The sequence below is a fragment of the Notolepis coatsorum genome (genome assembly GCF_963971535.1).
Source record: "Notolepis coatsorum genome assembly, chromosome: 9".
In the NCBI taxonomy this organism is placed as follows: Eukaryota; Metazoa; Chordata; class Actinopteri; order Aulopiformes; family Paralepididae; genus Notolepis; species Notolepis coatsorum.
In genome coordinates this window covers 53,430,920-53,451,774 of record NC_140173.1, presented here as the reverse complement: position 1 = coordinate 53,451,774, position 20,855 = coordinate 53,430,920, and the positions used below count along the sequence as shown (strand labels likewise).

Here is a 20,855-nt window from a genome sequence, read left to right as displayed (position 1 = left end):
TGAAAATATGAATGTTAGGTGTGTGAGCAGCTACTTCACTGTGTGCATAATATCCCCACTGTACGAGTGCTGCATCATCTGATGGAAAACGAGAGGTGGACGCTGGGGTTCAGGACTGGTTCGCGTGTGAGTGGAGTGCGGCAGCCCAGGCCATTGAACAGGGCGGGTCAGTTTTGGTGCCGTGGGGAAGCGGAGGACCTTGGTTCCACTGTTGCTCTGCAGGGTAAAACCAAGGATGACAAAGAGGTCGAGGCCCCTGATGTTCTCACCGTGGAATGCGATGTGGAACGGGAAAGGGTCCGAGGTCGTGGAGCCATAGCACCCAGGGAGGTGGAGTACGCCGACGGCGTACATTTTGCTCTGGCCATAGAGATCTCTGGTCGTAGCTTTGCTCTGGCCACCCACCGCCGATAGAGGCTGCAGCCGTCAATGTGGAAAGAACAGGTTGCAGGTTTCAATATTCAGCAAGGACACATTGGCCCCAGTGTCGAGGAGGAGAGGGACACTCCGTTTGTGTGTCCTGTTTTACATTTACATAGTAGGAAGGTAATATAGGCAAGGTAGATTCCTTAGTAGCAGAGTGCATACTAGTAAAAGACAGTAGTAGTAGTTAGTATATCAGCTAATTGATTATTCAGCCAGGGAGGAGCGGTGCCACTTTGCAAAGTGATTTGGTTTCCGACAGCATCTGCAAGTTTGGCCCTTAGCAAAACAAAGAGTGAGAGTTCCCATGTTTGTAGTGCTGTGGAAAAGCAGAGATGGGAGAAAATAGACATCCTAACTAAACTAGACAGATTAATCTAAAGGTCAGTCCCCGACCAGGTGAGATCAGGGTAGGTTGAAGGAGAGAGAGAAAAGATGGGTCTTAAGCAGGGATTTAAAAGCTTCGACAGAGCAGGCTCCCCTGACAACGGCAGGTAATTTGTTCCACAGGTAGGGAGCGCGGTAAACAAAGGCTCTGTGGCCGGCAGGACAGTCTTGGGCCCTCGCGGTGTGACGGGTGGAGCCACATTTCCCACAATGCCTCTGCCGGCACGTGTGCTCTGGGGGGGCGCGGTACCTGTACTGCAGCGTTGGTGTCGGCTAAGTTGTCAGAGCTCAGTAGCTGTCGGACCGGCATGCTCCCTAACAGCTATTGGCTTCAGCTATTCTAGCAGCATATTCAGCGGCTAGGGCTGTACCAAATTTTTTTTTTTTTTTTTTTTTACATTCAAAGCTTCTATTGAAGTTTTCGAATAAATCTTTGAATGTCTGTGGTCATATTTTATGACGTAATCATAAAAAATTTAATAAAAAGGTTATTCATCTGATTAAATTAGTCTTTTTTTTAACCTCTTAACTGGCGCCCCCAAAAGTGGCAATTTTTTTACTTGAACTTGAGGACTGCATACTTCTTTTGCAAACCAAAATACTATAGGCTACTATAGTAGTATTTCCAAAATAATTGAGAGAATTCTCTTCCTGTATTTGCTCATGGCTTTTCACCTAGATCCCTCATTCCCATTGGAAAGCCACACTCATTCGTTACAACCCTGTCCAATCATTTTCGAGATCGCCAAATGATTGACGGAGGTAGATGCTCAAGAGTCGGGAGTGGTATTTGAAAACATTTCAAATCTGCCGTCTACTTGGGCGCACGCCTCACATACCGGCATGTAACTCGAGAATCGCTGAACGGATGCTGTCGCCTGAAACGGCTCTCGACATGGAACAAATCGATCTATATATATTATATTGTATAAAAAAATATTTGACGATTTGCCCACCGGTGCGACGCGCCACTTTGCTTTGCTTATTTATGTTTTATTAAAATTTTTATGACGAGTCATATACTATAATAGTGTAGCGACCTTGGGATTTGGGTCGGTTGGTCAGCCGAGCTGTCACTCTGCACTCTGCCAACCTGGGGCTGGCAGCGGCGACGCTATTGGTCGTGCGAGCCGGGGGTTGGCAGAAGGGAGGGGGCAGGGGCTGACCTGGAAAGGGTATAAGAGGGTGTGGCACCTAGGGTGCGCTCTCTTGAGGCATGGGAAGTTGTAGAGATGAGTCTAATGATGACAAGCAGAGGTGATGCACCCCGTCTTGATACGGAAAACCTGTAACTGAAGTGTGAATAAAGAACCAAAGTGAGAACTATAACATCTGCCTTGAGAGTCGTCAATAGGGTGAAACGTTACAATAGTATAATAATACTATAATATTAGTGTAGCCTAATCTTTACCGGCAACTGTGAAGAAAAACCACACAGAATTTAAACAGAATAGACACATTAAAAAAATATAATAATAATTTGAACGTTGATTTAGAATTCGAATGTCAACGTTATGAATGAAGCTTTGAACTATTCGGTACAGCCCTAGCAGTGATGAGCGCATCAGCAGGTTTCAGTGCAGTATCTTTCAGCAGCAGATCTTCTTGAACTCCGGGATTAGAGGTTTTTTCCCCCCCAATGAGCCGGTCACGTATGAGATCATCTGTGAGGTCACCAAAATTACAGCACCGTGACAGGGCTTTCGGGTCAGCTCCAAACTGCTGAGCAGACTCATCGGGTCGCTGACATCTCTGTCTGAACAATAGCCGTCTATAGTAGGACGTTCCGGACGGGATTTCACAAAATGTCCGCTCGAAGACGTTATGGCTGTGTTGTAAAGGCCTCTCTACATGCTACAGCAACTGCGAAGCAACTGCAACACAACATCGACAACGCAACAGTGTTGCAGACACTCTGCCTTTATGCTTCTGCAACATCGACGCGCAGCCTATGCAACATTGTACCCCGGATGTAGCTAGGTTCCCTAGATAGATGAAACTTCCCTTCTCAACCAACCCATTGATAACAAGCAGATAACGAAGCATCATAAATACTTCCGGTCGGGGGGTTTCAAAATAAAAGAGCGACGTCTAAAGCACCGGAAATACGTTTATTTTGTACATTATCTAACGTTAACACAAACCTAAACTAACTTTAAGTGTCCGCGGCTCAGAGAGTATTGAGGATCCGGTGCCCCTCTGCCCCCGGCAAGTGTAGGAGGAGAGCTCACTTCCTCGAGCTAGCGACGCCTACGTCTCTGATTGGCCAGGTAATTTCTGGTCATGTGACATGTACGCCCAATCGTGGGACCGCAAGTGTCTACACTGGTTAAGCTTAGGCGCTCTTTTGAAGTTGGTTAAGGTTAGAGTTTGTCTTAGAGCATGGTGATAGAACGCCTGCCCTTCTTTCGACGGTTAAGCTTAGGCACTCTTTCGAAGTTGGTTAAGGTTAGCGTTTGTCTTAGAGCATGGCGATAGAACGCCAGGTAGTTTGCAGGCTGTTAGACCCGGAAATAGGCGCAGAACTTGCTGTCCCACGATTGGCGCACATGTCACATGACCTGGCCAATCAGAGCGCAAAACTCGCACCCGGAAACACAACTGGGTTGGGTAAAGCATACACGCATCCAGGCCAGTGGCTACAACAAGGTAGTATGTCTCAAAACAAGCTTTTCCATTGATCCCAGGGGATGACAGGATCACCAGGAAGAGGTACAAGTACAACGTGTACATTTATCTCATTCCTTACAATATCCCACTTGTAGTTCAGTATGTTATATTCAAGAAGGAGGAAACTTTAGGCTGGAGCCGTGTTTACTTGTGTATTTTCACATTACACTGCACCGCGAGCCACTCCTAACTCTACCAAAGTACTGTACCCCATAAACTGGGTATATTATTCTCAATCACAAACTGAAAGGTGTAATCAATGTAACACACAACCTTTATTTATTCTCAAAATTACAATTGAGGTCGCTCTCATTTTCAATGTAGTCGAGACTTTACAGACATTTCAATGCACACATTTCTACAATATAACAATAATAAATATTAATAGCTATCTACATAGTACTCCCAGTCCAGAGTGCACCACAGCAATTAGTATAATCTTTTTTAAAGAAAATAAAAATGAACATGGGCATAAAATCAGCACCTTGACAGGCCCAATGGGGGCAGGACCAGGGCTGGCTGTATATATAGGCTGTGTACCTGTATATCATCATACAGTCACTCGAGACATCCACTCACAGAGAGACAGGGACAGGGGTTAGAAGACCGACATCCTGACTATGTTCCCATCAGCTCTACCTTACTCTAGCACGTAAACTGAACTAACCATACTAAGCTAAGCGTTTGTCCCAGACCAGGTAGGATCAGGGTAGGCCGAAGGAGAGAGAGAAAAGATGGATCTTGAGCAAGGATTTAAAAAGGAGGTAGGGAGCACGGTAGGCAAGGGCTCTGTGGCCGGCGGATTACCCTAGGGATCGATAGGAGCTCCGCATTCATTATCATCATCATTATAGACCAGACAGTGTGTTCCGTCGGTTAAATAAGATTTAAACCAAGCGAGTGCGTGACCCTGAATGCCAACGTGATTCTCAAGCCGACTGAAAAGAATGGAGTGGAACATTTCCACTGAGGTCAAGCAGCAAGAGCACAGAGGTTAAGTTAGTCGAGAGAAAGCAGTAGGTCAAATTATGATAACATCATCTATGCCAGGGGTCTCAAACTCGCGGCCCGCGGGCCAATTGCGGTCCGAGGGATGATATTTTGCGGCCCCCTACTTGACATCAAAGTGTAGTGTTAATGCGGCCCGCGCGCTACTGTTTGCCGAGACGTTGCGCGAGAGTTGGAAGTTTTATTTATTTGATCACTTGTAGGCTACCATAGCGCAGGCTCATGACAGCAACGTTATGTTAGTGACTTGGTTGAAACGTGATTCCGGAGTGATATCAAGTAAAGTGGAAGGCAAATGCATCCTCGCTATCTCCAGAGCAGTGCTCTGCATAAGCGGCTGGCTGCACTGCCACTGTCCGTGTCTGTGTACGGGTCTGGTCCAATCACATTCAGCATCCCGTCAGCGTTCCCCCCCCTCACCCACAGTCTGCGAATCAGATGCAGAGTAGGGCGGGTCTTCACGGAATGCAAGTCGTCTCTCTCTTTCAGTCTGAGTCAGTTGACAGCGCATCTACAGTAAACTCGCTCCCAGTTTTATCTCTGTGAGATAAATGTAGCTACTAGCCTAGTTTCTAGCCATTTTCAAAGATGGTCAGTAAAAGAAAAGTCGACTGCAATTCAAAGGTGAATGGACTGAAAAATATGCATTCATCCTGAGTCCCAGCACCAAACCAATGTGACTATAATTATGCCAAGAAACGGTAGCTCTTGTGAAGGGTGGCAATTTGAAAATAATGTATGACTGAGTGATGGAGACCATGTTTGAAGGCAAACAAAAGCAAATCCCCCTAAGATCGCACAGCAACCAGAATAACTGAAATACTGGCTGGTGATTTGATTAAACAGCTTTGTGATAGAATAAAAAAAAATGCACAGTGCATTTCCATAGCTGTGGATGAGTCCACTGACACCACTGAGAAGCCTATGTTCTGAAGAACTGTTCATGTTCTGAAATGTTATTGCTAAGGATCGAGAAGATTGGATCAGTTGTACCTTTTTTTGAATGCTTGAAACCCTTTTTTGTGGAATATTTGATGCGGCCCAGCCTCACCCAGACTCTACCTCCAGCGGCCCCCAGGTAAATTGAGTTTGAGACCCCTGATCTATGCCATAACAACGTAGCTCCTTCTGAAAGTCAAAAACCCACAAACATCTGTACCATTCCATGAATACCTCTTGCTCGTCTCTCATCATACAGTAGTGTCATCATACCATAGGATGTCAACCAGGCGGGTGACATTTGCAGACATAGTTGAGCTGAGAGAAGGTCTTGGACCGCTTGCAAATTGTCCAAAATGCAGCTGCTAGACGTTTAACTAGAAATAATAAGAGGTCTCATATCACACCTATTTTGGCCTCCCTACACTGGCTCCCATTAAAAATGTGTTAATTTTAGGGTGCTGCTTATTACTTTTAGAGCCCTTCATGGTCCATCACCTGGATACATTACAGACCTTCTTACACCTCACTCAACTCACCGGGCCCTTAGATCCTCAGAAGAGACAAACTTTTATGTGCCTAGAACCAGACTTGAGTTGCAACCCAGGGTGATCGTGCCTTTTAGGTAGTTTCTCCCAAATTCTGGAATGCCATCCCATTCTTTCTGAGATCAATAGAATCATGCGAATCATAGCTAAAAACGCTACTGTTCAGCCAGGCGTTTGGCTAGTCTTATCTTGATTTTACTTGGTATTATACTCTCTAGTTGTGTGTTTGATTGGTTCCATGTATTGCTGATGATGATGTTTGATGTTTAATGTTTTTGTGGAAAGCACTTTGTGATCCTACTTACTTACTTACTTACTGAGACAAACACATAGGCAGGAAACAATAGCTGTCTAAACAACTCTACCTCCCTACATCATAAGAATAAATCCGACCATTGTGAACTATTCCAAGAGAATGTAGCTGTCAAACCCACTAACATTACGTGCAATGAATATCGTCTCATCACATAAACGGAGCATTTTATTGCGTGGTCCGTAACAGCTTGTTTTTATAGCATAACAGTACCGTGAGTAGGCGACACGTAAGCAATCAGGACACAGTTTTTTCTTTGTTTATGACAACCGATGTCTATATAGCACAGGTGCATTGGCATCTGTGTGCCTTCTGATTTGTGTGCACCCTGTGTGGCGGTAATCACAGATATATGGTGTGCCTAAGTAAGAAGGCTGTCGTATTTCTAACGATGCAGAAACAGGCCACGTGTACGTACGGGCATGTGGGACATCGCTCGTTTGGTACAGTAGAATGGAGTCATTTTACTTATGGCGTCTCGTAGATCATCTCAGACCCAGGATCCCAGCAGCAATTGGCTCTGCATTCCCGGACTGTTACTAAAATAAGATAAGATATTCCTTTATTGATCCCCTTGGGGAAATGCGGGTGTCATAGCAGCATGGGGGAGGGGAGGCACAGGTATGGGCAGGGTAATAATATAAAGACATAAATATAGGCAATAAAATTTGATCACAATATAAAAATCTGAGAAAAAATAAACAAGTGTAAATAATATAATTAACTCGTAAACTGTTAAAAAAAAAAAAAAAAAAAAAAAAAAAGTGCAGATGAGGGTCTGTATGCCCTATCGGTATATACTGTACACAAGGTGCAGTATACACAAGGTACCGTAACTGGCATGATATACGTCATACGTTGTAGTCTGTGCAGGTTTTGGTGGTTAAGAGTCACAGTTAGTGGTCAGACATTCCTAATAGTTCTTGAGTGTTGCAGCCGTTAGTTCTCCAGCTGCTGGCAGCGGTCCATGCCCACGGTTGTGGAGCCTGATGGTCGATGGCATGAAGGACTGGCCAAGGCGGATAGAGGAGTGTCAGGGGGGTGTGAGTCTGAGGCTGAACATGCTCCTCATCTTGGCTAGCTCCTCATAGAGGGGGGGGGGGGGGTAGCCAGTTTCCTTCTCATCCTAGTCACTGGCAGCTTTACTCCCACCACAGAGCTAGCCTTCCTCACCAGCTTGTTCAGTTTGTTGGTGTCCCCCCCCCCCCCCCCCCCCCCCCCCCAGCATACAGCAGCAAAAAAGAGGACGCTGGCTACTACAGTCTGGTAAAACGACTGCAGCAGTCTATTGCACACATTGAGCCAGTGAATATGGTAAATTGCCACCAGCCCTAGTGGCTGCAGAATGTCTCGCTCGAAGAAACATGTTAAATGCAAGGGCATCTAAGTTGTTTGCTTCTCTTCAATTGACAACTTTTCACATTTCCAACCTGACAACACCATCATGACCACCCCTAACAATACCCCCCCTCCCCCCCTCTGTGCATGCATGTGATGTTTAAGTATGTCACTTTGTTATCCATTACACAATCAATATGGCGTCTTCCAAATTAGAACTCAACTGCGTCTTCTGGTTAATAGATATGTCTTTCAAATTATTAGATCCCTGTGGGGGAACCTCATTTGCCACCAAAAACAACTCATACAGACAACAATCAATAAAACAATAAAGACATTGCAATCATGGTACACAGCAAATAAATAACACCATGAGAAGACATTTGAGATGTGATGTGAGATGTGCTAAAAGATGCTATGGATCTAGAGTAGACCACATCTAGACATGAAAGTGTTCATTAAGAAAGTTGACCGCTACTGGAACACAAATTGTTGAGTAGAACACAGAGGCATCACTAGTCACTCACTGAATGAGCTTCCGAGTCATTCAGTAGAACATTTTATATTTACATTCAGTCATTTAGCTTAAGCTTTTATCCAAAGCGTTCTGTACAACAAGTCAGCAGGTAGGGTACAACTCTGGCAGCTAAGGGTCAGTAACATTGTTCATCAAACAGTCTTGAACTTGAGTGCTACAGTCTTGAGTGCATAGTAGTATAGAGATATTAGCATAGTAGGTAGTAGTATAGACAAGGTAGAGTACGTAGTAGCAAAGAGCATAATAGTAAAAGACAGTAGTAGTAGTTAATAGTTTTGATTTAAAAAAGAAAAAAGATTATTTCAGATATTGATCGAAGAAGTGTGTTTTTAGTCGACGGCAGAACATTTGGCGAGTTTCAGCCGTCTGTGGTGGGAAGCTTGTGGGAAGTGGAGTGAGGACCCGAGAATAGCCTGCTTCTCTTTAATGACCCCCCAGGAACTCGGATAGGAGTGGGTCTGAGGCGGCTAGAAGACAGAGCGTAGGGGCCTTGAGGGTGAGCAGTTAAAGGCATCACTAGTCGCTCACTGAATGACCTCCTGAGTCAGTTAAAAACACAGTATAATGGACGGCCTTCAAAATACAGAACCGGTTTTAATTGGGCCCTTATTCTCTTTTCTACAGTGACCTCAAGTGCGTCTGGGGTAAGGCCAATCACTGAGCCAGCCTTTCTGATCATCTTATTGATCCCGTTTTTATCATCCGCAGTGATGCTGCGCATCCCAGCAGAGCACAGCATAAAAGAGGACACTAGCTAAGATTCCCTGATAAAAAGATGACGAAGCTACTCTGCCGATATTACAGGATCTAAGCCTCCTCAAGGACGAATAGTCGTGACTGAGCCTTCTTGATTACAACCTCTGTTCTTTTTCCAGTTTAATTGACTGTTAAGTAGACACCAGTATATTAGTAAGCCTGGACAATTTCTATCAGCTGACCCATAATTGGATGAATAACTAATTGAAACCCAATAGTTATTATTCGCTCTCTATGGAAATAAGAGTTTTGCACTAGACCAGTGAAAGCGAGGTGAGATATGTTTTGTGCGTGTGTGTATTCTACTTCCTTCTCTAATAGTCCAGGACCAGTTCAGCCTAGAATTGTGAATTTTACAAACTCTTGGGTGAATAATTAATTGAATCCTAATATATATAATAAAAAAAAACATTTAAAAAAAAAGAATCTATAATAAGCCAATCATCCATAAATGATGGCTCCTTACCCACCCTTTAAAGACCCCTCCTTGTATTCACTGAGGCACCAGAGAATGAACAGAAGTGGAATTACAACATATTGAGCTGGTATGCACACATCGAATAGATAAAAAAAATTAAATAAACAATTAATCCTGTGACCTCAGCAAAATACACCTTTTCTTTAGGTATTATCATGTGTCCGGCGAGAATCTGTATTTTTCATTTGGGCCCCCATGGTAATTGAGTTGGACGTCCCTGGTCTATACTGTGTCGGGGGAGATAACAGCGGAGAGATATAATCAGGAAAGTCATTCTACGCAATTTTCTCACTGCGCTAACTTCTAATGAATGAGATTATAGCGAAATTAAACTATTCTTCATTCTGCTGGGACCCCATGGGCCCCCCTCTCTGGGTCCTACTTCGGGAGCCACTGTGCTATTTCATTAGTCTCTCCGCTCAAGAGTTTTCGCCGGTTCCCCCGCGGGGGGTTTCCAAAGTTTCTCCACATCTCATCAGCTGAGATCAGACGCCGCTCGCGCTCCAAAGCAGCGATTATCATCCCTGTAGAAAAGCAATCGGAACAAAAACGCATCCCCAACAGAATACAGTACGACTGTAAAATAGATTTGTTGCCAACTAATTATGCATCTCCCGTGCAATTTATAACGCTGTGACGCGCCCGCAGTAACACTTAACTTCTCGGAGCTTGATTAATGGCACCTCGCCCGAAGCCGGGAAGACAGGGGGCCGCGGGAAAAAGGAGGAAGAAAAGCTCTTCACCACATCAGCCGGCATCAGCAGTCTGGACCTGCTCCCTCTGTCACAGCTCTCACACAACCCCGGCTTCCCCCATAAAAGTCAAAGGCAGCGGGTTTAGAAAACAGCCTCGTCCCCGTCGTAAATAGTGTGGGTGTCAGGCCCTCGGAGGTGGTGGTGGTGTGGGGGGGGGGGGGGGGGTCGCTGATGGAACTCATCACCGCCGCAGCACTTTATCGTCGTGCAGTGACACAACAACCACGCACCAGTATAGCCTACTGCAGGGAATCCGATGTGCTACGGATACGCTATGGCCACACAGCGCTGCTACACCGTGACACGCTGTTATTCTGCACCGTGTGGCGGTCTACAACAGTAATCTGTTATAGTGTGAGTGCAAGAAGACTTTTATAACACTAGCCACGAGACAGATCTGAGGTCAGTTTTGGTTGTAGTCAATCTACTATCCTCTTTTCAACAGGTACGGTTCTGAATCCACTACTATACTGTGGCCCGTTGATCAAAACATTAGGTTTCACACCTTGATATTTTTATACCATGAAGTGCTGCGATATTGTAATCGCGCAGCATTTTCCACTGTACTGCAAGGTCGTAAGAAACCTTAGGATCTCGCTCGCACACTATTGGAACGTGAAGTGCTGATGTCGTAAAAAAAACAGGTAACAGTCTGTTGCTGAACTCATCAAACTGTTCGAATCAAGTATTGATAAACGTCGGCCCGTAAAAGCCCATCTGCTACTGAATAGTAATCCTCTTCCCTCCCCTGCGTCGATACCGTGCAAAACGCGCCGTCTGTTTTGATGAAGTCTCGTGTATCGAAATCGGTGCAATTCAACGCGGTCCCTTTTGAAGCGTCACGAAAGTGAAGCACTCGCATTTTCCGTGCCTCCGCATTCATCCCGGAACGGACTTACGTCGGGCACATAGGCAGAATAATGAAGGTACAAATCACAATGGGGAGGCGGGGGTAACCCGCCAACCCATACAACTGACTTGTATTCAGCGCCACGTCCCGCCACAACTCTAAGTGGGTCCAATATGCCGCAGCCCCTGTGTAAGGCAGACAATTAACTTTGTGCTTACACCCTCGGAAATTCGATGTAATCCGCGAGATACGTCATGAAAGAAGGTGCCTAACTGGCAAGAAAAGAGGACAAAACGGACTATTCTCACGAACAATTCACCAATCTTACTTAACATTCCATTGACTCCGGAGGGGCAGATTGAAATCAGCATTAACATGGCGAGCGGCGCAATCATTTGCCTCATAATGAACCGAGACGCTTTAGAACTCCGGTTGGTGCGGGAAGAGGGATGGGTGAGAGAAAAAGTAGGAACACCATCTGACTGTCAACCCCCCCCCCTCCCCCCCTACTTGTCACCTGCCATTGGTGTGAAGAGCAAGCATATTTCTGCCCCGGACAAGGACGTAGGGGGTAAGGTAAAGGTAAGAAGGATATAAATGTTTTGACCCCCCCCCCTTTTGGGGAGGGGGTTGTCTTTCATATTTTCGAGGGGGACAAATTGACCTCTTCTCAATATTGAGGGGGACATGTCCTCTGCAGCCCCCCCCCCCTCCTAAATATACAACTATGACCCGGATATACTGTAAGAAATCATCCATGAGCAAAACGTGTGCGTGTTTGTGCGTGTGGGGTCTGCTGGTGTGAAGCTCCTTATGCTCCCTTATTACAGTCGGTTTAAGAACATAATCATCCCTACTTCACATCTCAGAGGACAACAGTGAACAGTGCCCTGCCAGCACTCATGCAAATTGGGCCGTTCTCTCAAGGTGTTGTCGGGATGTAGTATTGCAGGAATCGCCGTCTAAACAAACACAATCCTTCTTTGAATCCTCGACACAAAGCCCTGTGCAGTTTTTTCGAAGCAGTTTGAGGTTGACAATTCTGAAGACACAGTTTGTCAGGAGGAGACAACGTTTGGGATGGCTTTGTCTGGGAAAGCGACACCCGGCACAAACGGGTATAATATTCACGAGAGCAACCAGCACAGCGCGATCCCCCAGAGATGGGCCTCGGCGGCGGTGGCAGAGACGGCAGCCTCTCACGGATCTGCTTGCGTACAGTCACAGTCAACAGATGGTGAGCGCTGCCGCACCCCCCGCCCCCAAGGGCCACAGTCAAATTGAGCTCGTGAAATCTGTCACAATCCGCGGCGGCAAACGCCTCGCAGTTCCGTGTGCGAAAATGCTAATGAGACTCGCGCGAGGTCCACATTCGAGGGAGGGGTGGGCGGGAGAGCAACGATGACGAGTCCCAATTTAAAAATGACACTGTGTGACAAAACTGTCCCTCTTATTAAAAAAAAAAAAGACAAGAGAAAGACGGGGGGACATTGAAATTCCTCTGGACATTGGGAGGGCTCTGTTTATTGTACTTTCATTTATCCTTTATTTAATTATTGTATCTGTATGTACCTTACAAAATGTTAGTTACATTACACAAATGTCTTATGTTTGTTTATATTTTTGTAATCTGTCACAGAGAAGTAAGCATAGAAAATACATACTCTACATACTACATAGAAAATGTTGTGGCCGTTTGTGTCGCTTTACATTTTTTAGTACTATTATTAGTATTATTATTTTAATAAAAAAAATGTTCAATGTCTTTTGTCTTTTTGTGTAAAATGTCAATAAAAATATCTCTTAAAAAAAATACGAAATTCCTCTGGACAGATATTCAGAAACGAGCTCAGCTCAGAGACGCCAGTGACATTCAGGTTGCCATTGTGAACGTTGTCCTTCGAGACTCAACCCCCCCCCCAACAAATTCCGTGAGAGGCTTGGATAAAAAGCTGCCTTTTGCTGGCACACACACTGCGCCTCATTAGATGGGAGTGCAGCGATGAAGCTAATTACATAGTGCCGCTTTTGACTGGAACGAATTTAAAAACAGTGGGGACGAAGCCCGCACCGGACTCGCGCTCAGCTGGAATCGAACTTGAAAAACTTGCCCTTGGTACACAAAGGCTCTATCGCAAATGACAGAAATCCAATAACTTTGGGTTCATCTGCTGTATTGCTGTAACGCACATTAAATTAAAAGATTCCACGTGATGGGATTACTGTAGTCCGATTACAAGTATTGCAGCGGTCAAAAGGCAGTCGTTACAGGAAGGTGTTTGAAGGAAAAGGGACATTAATATGCAAGACGAGCAGGATTTCACACATCTTGTATAATAATGGTTGAAACTGGGTGTAGAATGACGACCTAACTGACATTACAGTGTGTAGGTTGGAATGAATTATTCATTCATTTAGAAACATATGGATTTCGGAAGCAGAGTAATACATGCCGTGCAATCAGAACAGTCCTGTACAGGGTCGAGAGAGCTTACTTCTCTGCAGCTCCTACTGTATAAGAGATCCAGCCAATGCGTCTTTAGCCCCTATATAATAAACAATAAACAACAATAAACTCACAACGCTTCCTTTGTTGTCTGTCCCCCGTCCACAACAACCACCTTTGCACTATTGTTCCGTGTGGTTAACCCTTTCACTACCACACTACAGAAGGTTAATCCTTTCATTACCACACTACAGACGGTTAATCCTTTCATTACCACACTACAGACAGTAGTGTGGTAGTGGAAGGGTTAACCTTCTGTAGTGTGGCAGCGAAAGGGTTAACCCTTTGTCGTCTGGCTTAATTAACCTGTTAAGCCCGTAGGGACCCTGATTTTCTTTATCATAAGTCGATCAATAGAGACCATATTAGATCCACAATTATCATATCATGGGGTATCATTGGAAAGCCACACTCATTGGCTACAAAAAAAAATCTCGATCGCCAAATTATTGACGGAGCTAGAGCCCCCGGAGGTCGGGGGTGGTAATGTGTACTTTGGCGCACGCCTCACATATCGGCATGTAACTCGAGAACCGCTGAACGGATTTTGTCACCTGAAAGGGCAAATGACAGGCAACTAATAGGGCTTTAATTCTATCTATATATTGGCAAAGTGGCGCGTCGCGAATCGTCCTCATGAGGGCCCACACTTTTTTTTTGTAGCCAAGAGTAAATACCATAACCTAACCATAACCATAACTATCAAAACAGTGGTCAAAGTGGATATTTTCATTTTTACCAATGTTTTATACGATTTACCAAAAATACGAATTTATCGGAAAAATGCTAATTATATCTCTTTTATCGTAAAACCGCAAGGAAATGACTAAATCCAGATTCAACCCTGCCATTGGAAAGAGGAGCCTTTTCCCTATCCATAGATGTATGATTTGGCCATAATAAGGTCAAGTTCAAGGTAAAATATGAATTTATAATTAAAATCGATTATCATTTATTACTGTATCTACAAATCCTTCTGTTTAATCATCTTCCCTTTATTCATTTGCTTAGATTTTTTTTTACACTTGATCTCAATAAGGTGCTGAATGAGCTCAGTGAGCGAGCTCGGCTTGCTCACAATTGTAACGGGTGTTATTCACCGGCACAGATGCAAAAATAAATCATTATTTATATTCTCCCTTTTTTCATTACAATTTACTCAAGCCTAGTAACGGACACAATATTTCTGACACTGGAAAAACATACCCCCAGGTCCCTAGATGTTCCTAGATACCAAGAACATGCTAATTGGCCTTGTAGAAGTAGAGCAATCTTCCATTTACTTAGGCATGTACCTTTGGGCGAGATTTCTGAAAATAGGGCTACAGCTTAACATGTTCTGTATTGTCGCAGTGAAAGGGTTAACCCTTTGATAGTGTGGCAGTGAAATGGTTAATGGTTAAATCCAGTGAATAACAACCATGTGTTAATCAAATGTATTTTTATTTTTATAAATGTGATCTGTATTTGAACACAGCAACGCAAATACCAATCCTTACCGACACACACATACACACACACGGCCTAAATCCATTTTAAAAGAAGATGATTTGAAAATAACATGAAATGATTAATTTGCTTGGCTGCCCACTTTGAAGCTTTTCAAAACCAATTACAGGTTACAACTTGTGTGTTTGCAAATCGACAACAACAGCATTACACCATTAAGTAAACAACATTACATTGTACATTTGCGTTCTACAACACACTCCCTCTTGCGTCACCTACATACTTAACTCCAAGCCACACAAGTTGAATAATGACAACGTTCCCATCCCACTTGGATCTCCTGTCAGGTCAGAATGATTGGAAATGGAAAACACACTGGTGTTTATACATCACGCTGCACTAGGCCTGTCCCCGACTAAGGATTGTATAGTCTACTTTGATTGGCAGAAATTTTGCCCCCCCCCCCCCCCCCCGAATACAAAAAAGATATAACAAATTTGATATTTTCATTTGAATTTTTCACTGTGCGTCGCGGTGTTTGGAGGGCTATATCTATATTCTATATTATAGCTATGGAGACAATACTATGGCTCATTTGACATTAACTATCCATCGTTCAACATGTGAAAAAGAATGAATTTTTTCATGTATACGTTTGCGTGTTATACCGTGGTGAATATTGTAGTTTCAGAGTGATCCTGCTAATTACTGAGAACGGCGCTATGGGGCAATATGCATTTAGCTAAGAGCGTTCGAGTTGCTCGCCTGGACACGCTACTATTTCCAATTCAAAGGTATATATATTATGTTGCATCATGAATGCATCAAAGGGCGGGGGGGGGGGTCGTTTTTTTATGCTCCGATAGTCATCAACGGCATTCGTTTTGAATACTACATACGTTGATCGACTGGATCGATATGAAATCATTGTAGGATCAAGGTGGAATTGATGTCAGATAGTCCTTACCTTTGATCGGGGGTATCCCATAAAGGATATTCCAATCGTCTGATTGCGATTTACAGTATTGGTGTCCATCGGGTCCCCGACATAATATGGCACAATGCATCAAGAGGCCATGGACGTGTTCCAATGTGATCGGGTGAACCGCTAGGCTTGCCTGGACCAAAATTCTCCACCCGGAGGAAATTAGATGTAACACACTGTGTGAAATAAGGTTTCAAAGGGTGGGCGATACTGCCACCTAGCAGGATGCGGCTGGTATTGCACTCTAGGCATCTCAGAATGATTTCCTATGGTAACACAGAGGTCCGTGACATTGCATAGAATAAAAAAATCTAATAAAAGAAAAAACCATGATAACCCGACTATCATCGGGTCTGGCGCTGAATGTGTTAATGTCTGAAGAAGTCGACTGAAGGCTACTTGTCCTCTGCGAAAGCATGCAATTGGTCCAATGATGGATCTTGATATGTCTAGTGTGTGAAATCCTCTTTCAGTGCCTCTGTGCCCGTTTTCTTAGGCAGTTAGCCTCGCTGGTATGTGCGCCATTAGCGTTAGCCATGCTTCTAGGCCTCTTTGCTTTTGGAAAGAATGATTAAAAAAATATATATAATAATAAAAAATTATTTTTTGGCATTCGACTAAGAGGTTGGCAGTCGACTACGGCTCCTTTCGATCGATTAGTCGACTATTCAAGGTCAGCCCTACACTGCACCAATAGGCAAGACGGGCTCTGTGGTGGCAGGTGTGGTTAAGTATCCGGGCCGCCCAGGGTGATAAACATCCCAAAACAATTAAAGGTACTAAGGTGCCCTTTCAGCAGGGAGAGCTCTAGGAGGAGTTATAGGCAAAACAAAAACCTAGAGATATGGGTTTCTCTTCTTACATTATTTGTCCTGTGTTGGATTATGCCGCTGGAGTTTGGGGTCATAAAGTCTATAAGGCATGTGAACGTGTTCATTATGGAGCTATTGTGCTTTTTGGGAGTCGACAAAATACGCTCCAATCTCACCCATTGCAGGAGAGATGGGATAGGAGCCGTGATTGTGACCCCCCCCCCCCCTAATTCTGGGCCCTTTAGGGGGATTTAATTATTATTATATAACTTTTTTTTACATAATATGAAAGTACAAAATAAGCCATCACTTGTACAAATCAGGCAGATACTTTTCAATATATGTCTTATGAATCATGGTGATAACACACTATTATATGTCTATTACATAATATGTCGGGCAGTATGAATGAATGAATGATCTTTATTGTCATTGTTACAGTGTTACAACAAAATAAAAAATGCAGCCCTAGGTGCTAGCCGTCACACAGTCCTAGATCATAAAAACAGTCCTAAACACAGTATTAAATATAAAAACAAGAGTAAGGCATAATAACATAACATAAACATAAACAGGGGTGTATAAAAGATAATTGCACTATCCCTTAGTGTTGTGTGTGTGTGCGTGGGGGGGGGGGGGTGCAGGGGAGATTGTTGTTTAAAATGTTTGCTGAGTTTAGTGCACATATGGCCCGGGGAAAAAAACTTAACTTCAGTCCGTTAGTCCGGGTGGGCATGACGCTGAAACGCCTGCCCGAGCACAGCCGTGTGAGGTGTTTGTTGCCCGGGTGGTGTGGGTCCATCAGTATTTTGACTGCCTTCTTCAGACAGCGGGAGTTGTATAGTTCTTCCAGTGAGGGGAGAGGGCAGCCGATGATTTTCTGGGCAGAGTTGACGACCCTCTGGAGCGCCTTCCTCTCTGCGGCTGTGCAGCTGAGGAACCACACGTTGATGCAGTAGGTGAGGATGCTTTCCACGGAGCAGCGGTTAAAGGACACAAGCAGGTCTTGTCTGAGGTGGTAATTCCTGAGTATTCTTAGGAAGTAGAGTCTCTGTTGTAGGAGTAGATTGTGGAATATGAGCGATAATAGACTATGTAACTGTTTATGTGGATATGCAGACGTGTGGCCCTAGGCCAGAACATATCCACATAATAATAAGGACTTGAAGGATTGTATATCCAGAAAGAAAAGGTTAATATTGATCAAACATGAGTTCAGTACTGATAATTATAAAATTAAGTATATAGACAAAAGCAGAAATACAAAAACCATACTTCAAAAATATCAAACATGCATTCATCATCCCATATATCAATAGTCTACATAACCATAAGATTAGAATAATGTTAAAAACAAAGTTATTGTTGGGTCTTAACACCCTTCTGTAACAAGTTAGCTAGATCAAATAACAATAAGGAAAATTACACCTGTTGAATTATTACAAAAAAAAAATCTAATTGTGGGTTAGAGTCTAGAAATATACAAAAACAATTATATATAGAGAGGAGAGAGAGAGAGAGAGAGATCAAGATACTACCAACATTTCCTATTTTAGAGAGATGTTTGATCGAGGCGTCTACTGATTGATTCAGACCTCTAGGTGTGAGAGTCTGGAGAGTGAAAATATAAAAACCTTCTCTTTGGAGTTAAGAGTAAACCACTTCCTCTTCTCTGAGATCTAACTCGGTGCCAATGTACCTGAGGGATGATTTCCCTCTGAAATGCACTGCCACCACGCAGGTCCTGGGTTCTGAGCTCTGTGCTTCTCCTACATAATGCTAAACCACATGGGCATTTCATAAGATAGATCACACTTCTTGTGGAACAAGATATAGTGCCTCTTACTTTCATTGCTATCTCCACCAGGCAAAGCCTGGGGGGGGAGATCATGCATTTGGTTGCGTGTGTGTGTATCCAGAGCTAATCTTACCAACTACAAGGCCATGATGGGTGAAACTGGGCACACAGGCTGACAGCAGGCCAGGGACATATGAATCCTGGAATATCTTTCCAATCGTATTTTATTTAAATAAATTTCCATTATTGTCTATTCACATTCAGTATAAAGTTTACACCTTTGAACACAAGGTACTACACAGGTTCCTTGCTCAGAGCCTCAAGTAATCTGCTCTCTGGCCCCCATTTAGAACATGGAAATCCAGAGTGAACCTATTGTCGTGGCATTGTGTATTACCACATGTATTGCCACAACCTACCGGCAGCTAATGTGTGCGTAATATTGCATTAATGTTCCATTTACAGCATATGAGCAGTATACTAGTATTTGATTGTGGCCTCGAATGACATATTTAAGCCCCTTCCCCAAATTCCAGCAGTTAATCACAGGTCTCTGACATTAGTGACTTTGTAAACAACAAGACAAATGACCAATTATCTTAAGGTGTTAATCATGTCCATTGAATCCTGCACATACTGTAGGATGAAATGCTTTGAAAGGCTCCATTACCGTTTGAAAGTTTTGAGATATCATGTTTTAAGAGTTAAGTTAACTCTGAAGCTATGAATGCAGTGCTATCAACTCGAGGGACACCAACAAACTGAACAAGCTTGTGAGGAAGACTAGCTCCGTGGTGGGAGTCGAGCTGGTCAGACTAGAGGTGATGGCAGAGAAGGAAGCTGGCTGCTATCTTGGATAATCCCTCACCCCCTCTACGATGAGCTAGTCAAGATGAGAAGCACGTTCAGTCACAGACTCATACCCCCCGACACTCAACTAACCGCCTCGGCCAGTCCTTCATACCAGCGGCCATCAGGCTCCACAACAGTGGGCAGGGACTGCTGCCAGACATCCAACTACAACTACTAGGAACCTAAAAAGGACAATAACACTACTTTATGCATACTGCACCTTATGTGATACTGTGAATACTGTATATTTCAGTTTTAGTTAGTTAATTATTGTTTTTACTACCTGTTAAATGAACGTTTAAGATACTTTTTTCTTAAAAAAGAAAAAATACTATTATTTAACGTTAGTTTGTGTGTGTATGTGTGTGTACTGTATGTGTGTGTGCTTGGAGTTCCACAAACCCTCATGTGCACTCACTGTAGTTTTTGCGATGCTGTAGTTGGCCCACGACACACACACACACAAACGAAGGGTTATGTATATAACCCAGTTCTATGAGTTATGGTGCGCTCAGCACCTGTCTGCATATATCTCGCTTCAGCGTATATACACTGAATAAAAACTTCCACCATGTACCTTTACATGCCAGCATTCATCTGGCCACACCCCCATCCGCTTACCTACATAAGCAGGGGTGGGGCCACACACTCATCTCCTTCCCAACAAATTTCACCACAATGAAAAATCAAGGGCCGCAGCGGCATCCAGGTGCTGAGCGCACCATAACTCATAGAACTGGGTTATATACATAACCCTTCGTTCTATGTCGTTATGGCTTGCTCAGCACCTGTCTGCATGACAGGGGCTGAGCGGGAGCCATAGCCCGACAAATGTACCCCGCTGAGGCCCCCCACAACCATCAGACCGGGGAGGACCGAGCCCCCCCGACCCTCCCTAATGGAGGATACCCCCCCTATTGGAGGTTCACGGGAGGGCGACGGATCCGACCGTGCGAAGAGGCACTCAAGCAACTCAACACACAGGGTGAGCAGACCGTGGCTTGACCCCACGACTACACACACGCACAACCCGCATGCCACCCGGGAACGAACGGAAGGAACAACCTCGTTACTGCCCCCAAAAATCACGGGGTCAAGAGCAAACCCAACCCCGTGGCAAGGCCGTAGCAGCGGAGCGCGCAGGAAGACCCAGACCCACTGAAGGGACTGGATCCCCCGGAGAAAGGGGGCCCGGAGAGGTCAATGACGCCAGGCATCAAGACCCCACCAGGTGGTCACTTAGTGACACCGCCCCCCACATCACCAGCGTATTCGGATAAGGCCCCTCCAAGAGCGGGCCCTTTCCCCCCAATAGCACACCGCCTGGCACACTGACCCTGCAGAACAGGCAGTCAGCATGGCCGTAAGCACAAAAAAAAGGTTAACCAACGGAAGCAGGCAGCGCACCGGGGAAACCAGGCAACAGGCTGTAACCTGAGCCTGAAGCACT

General features: G+C 44.4%; 1 protein-coding gene across 1 annotated transcript in view; it reads right to left on the bottom strand.

Annotated features, from left to right (window-relative positions):
* Nucleotides 1-30: 30 nt before the first annotated feature.
* kif16bb (kinesin family member 16Bb) overlaps nt 31-20,855 on the bottom strand; it is a gene marked incomplete at both ends in the record, with an annotated part of 181,183 nt that continues 160,358 nt past the window's right edge. The window contains 2 exons of the mRNA XM_084321873.1: nt 31-417; nt 2,222-2,227. Coding sequence (XP_084177999.1) covers nt 31-417; nt 2,222-2,227 — 393 coding nt within the window. The remainder of the gene's footprint in view (nt 418-2,221; nt 2,228-20,855) is intronic.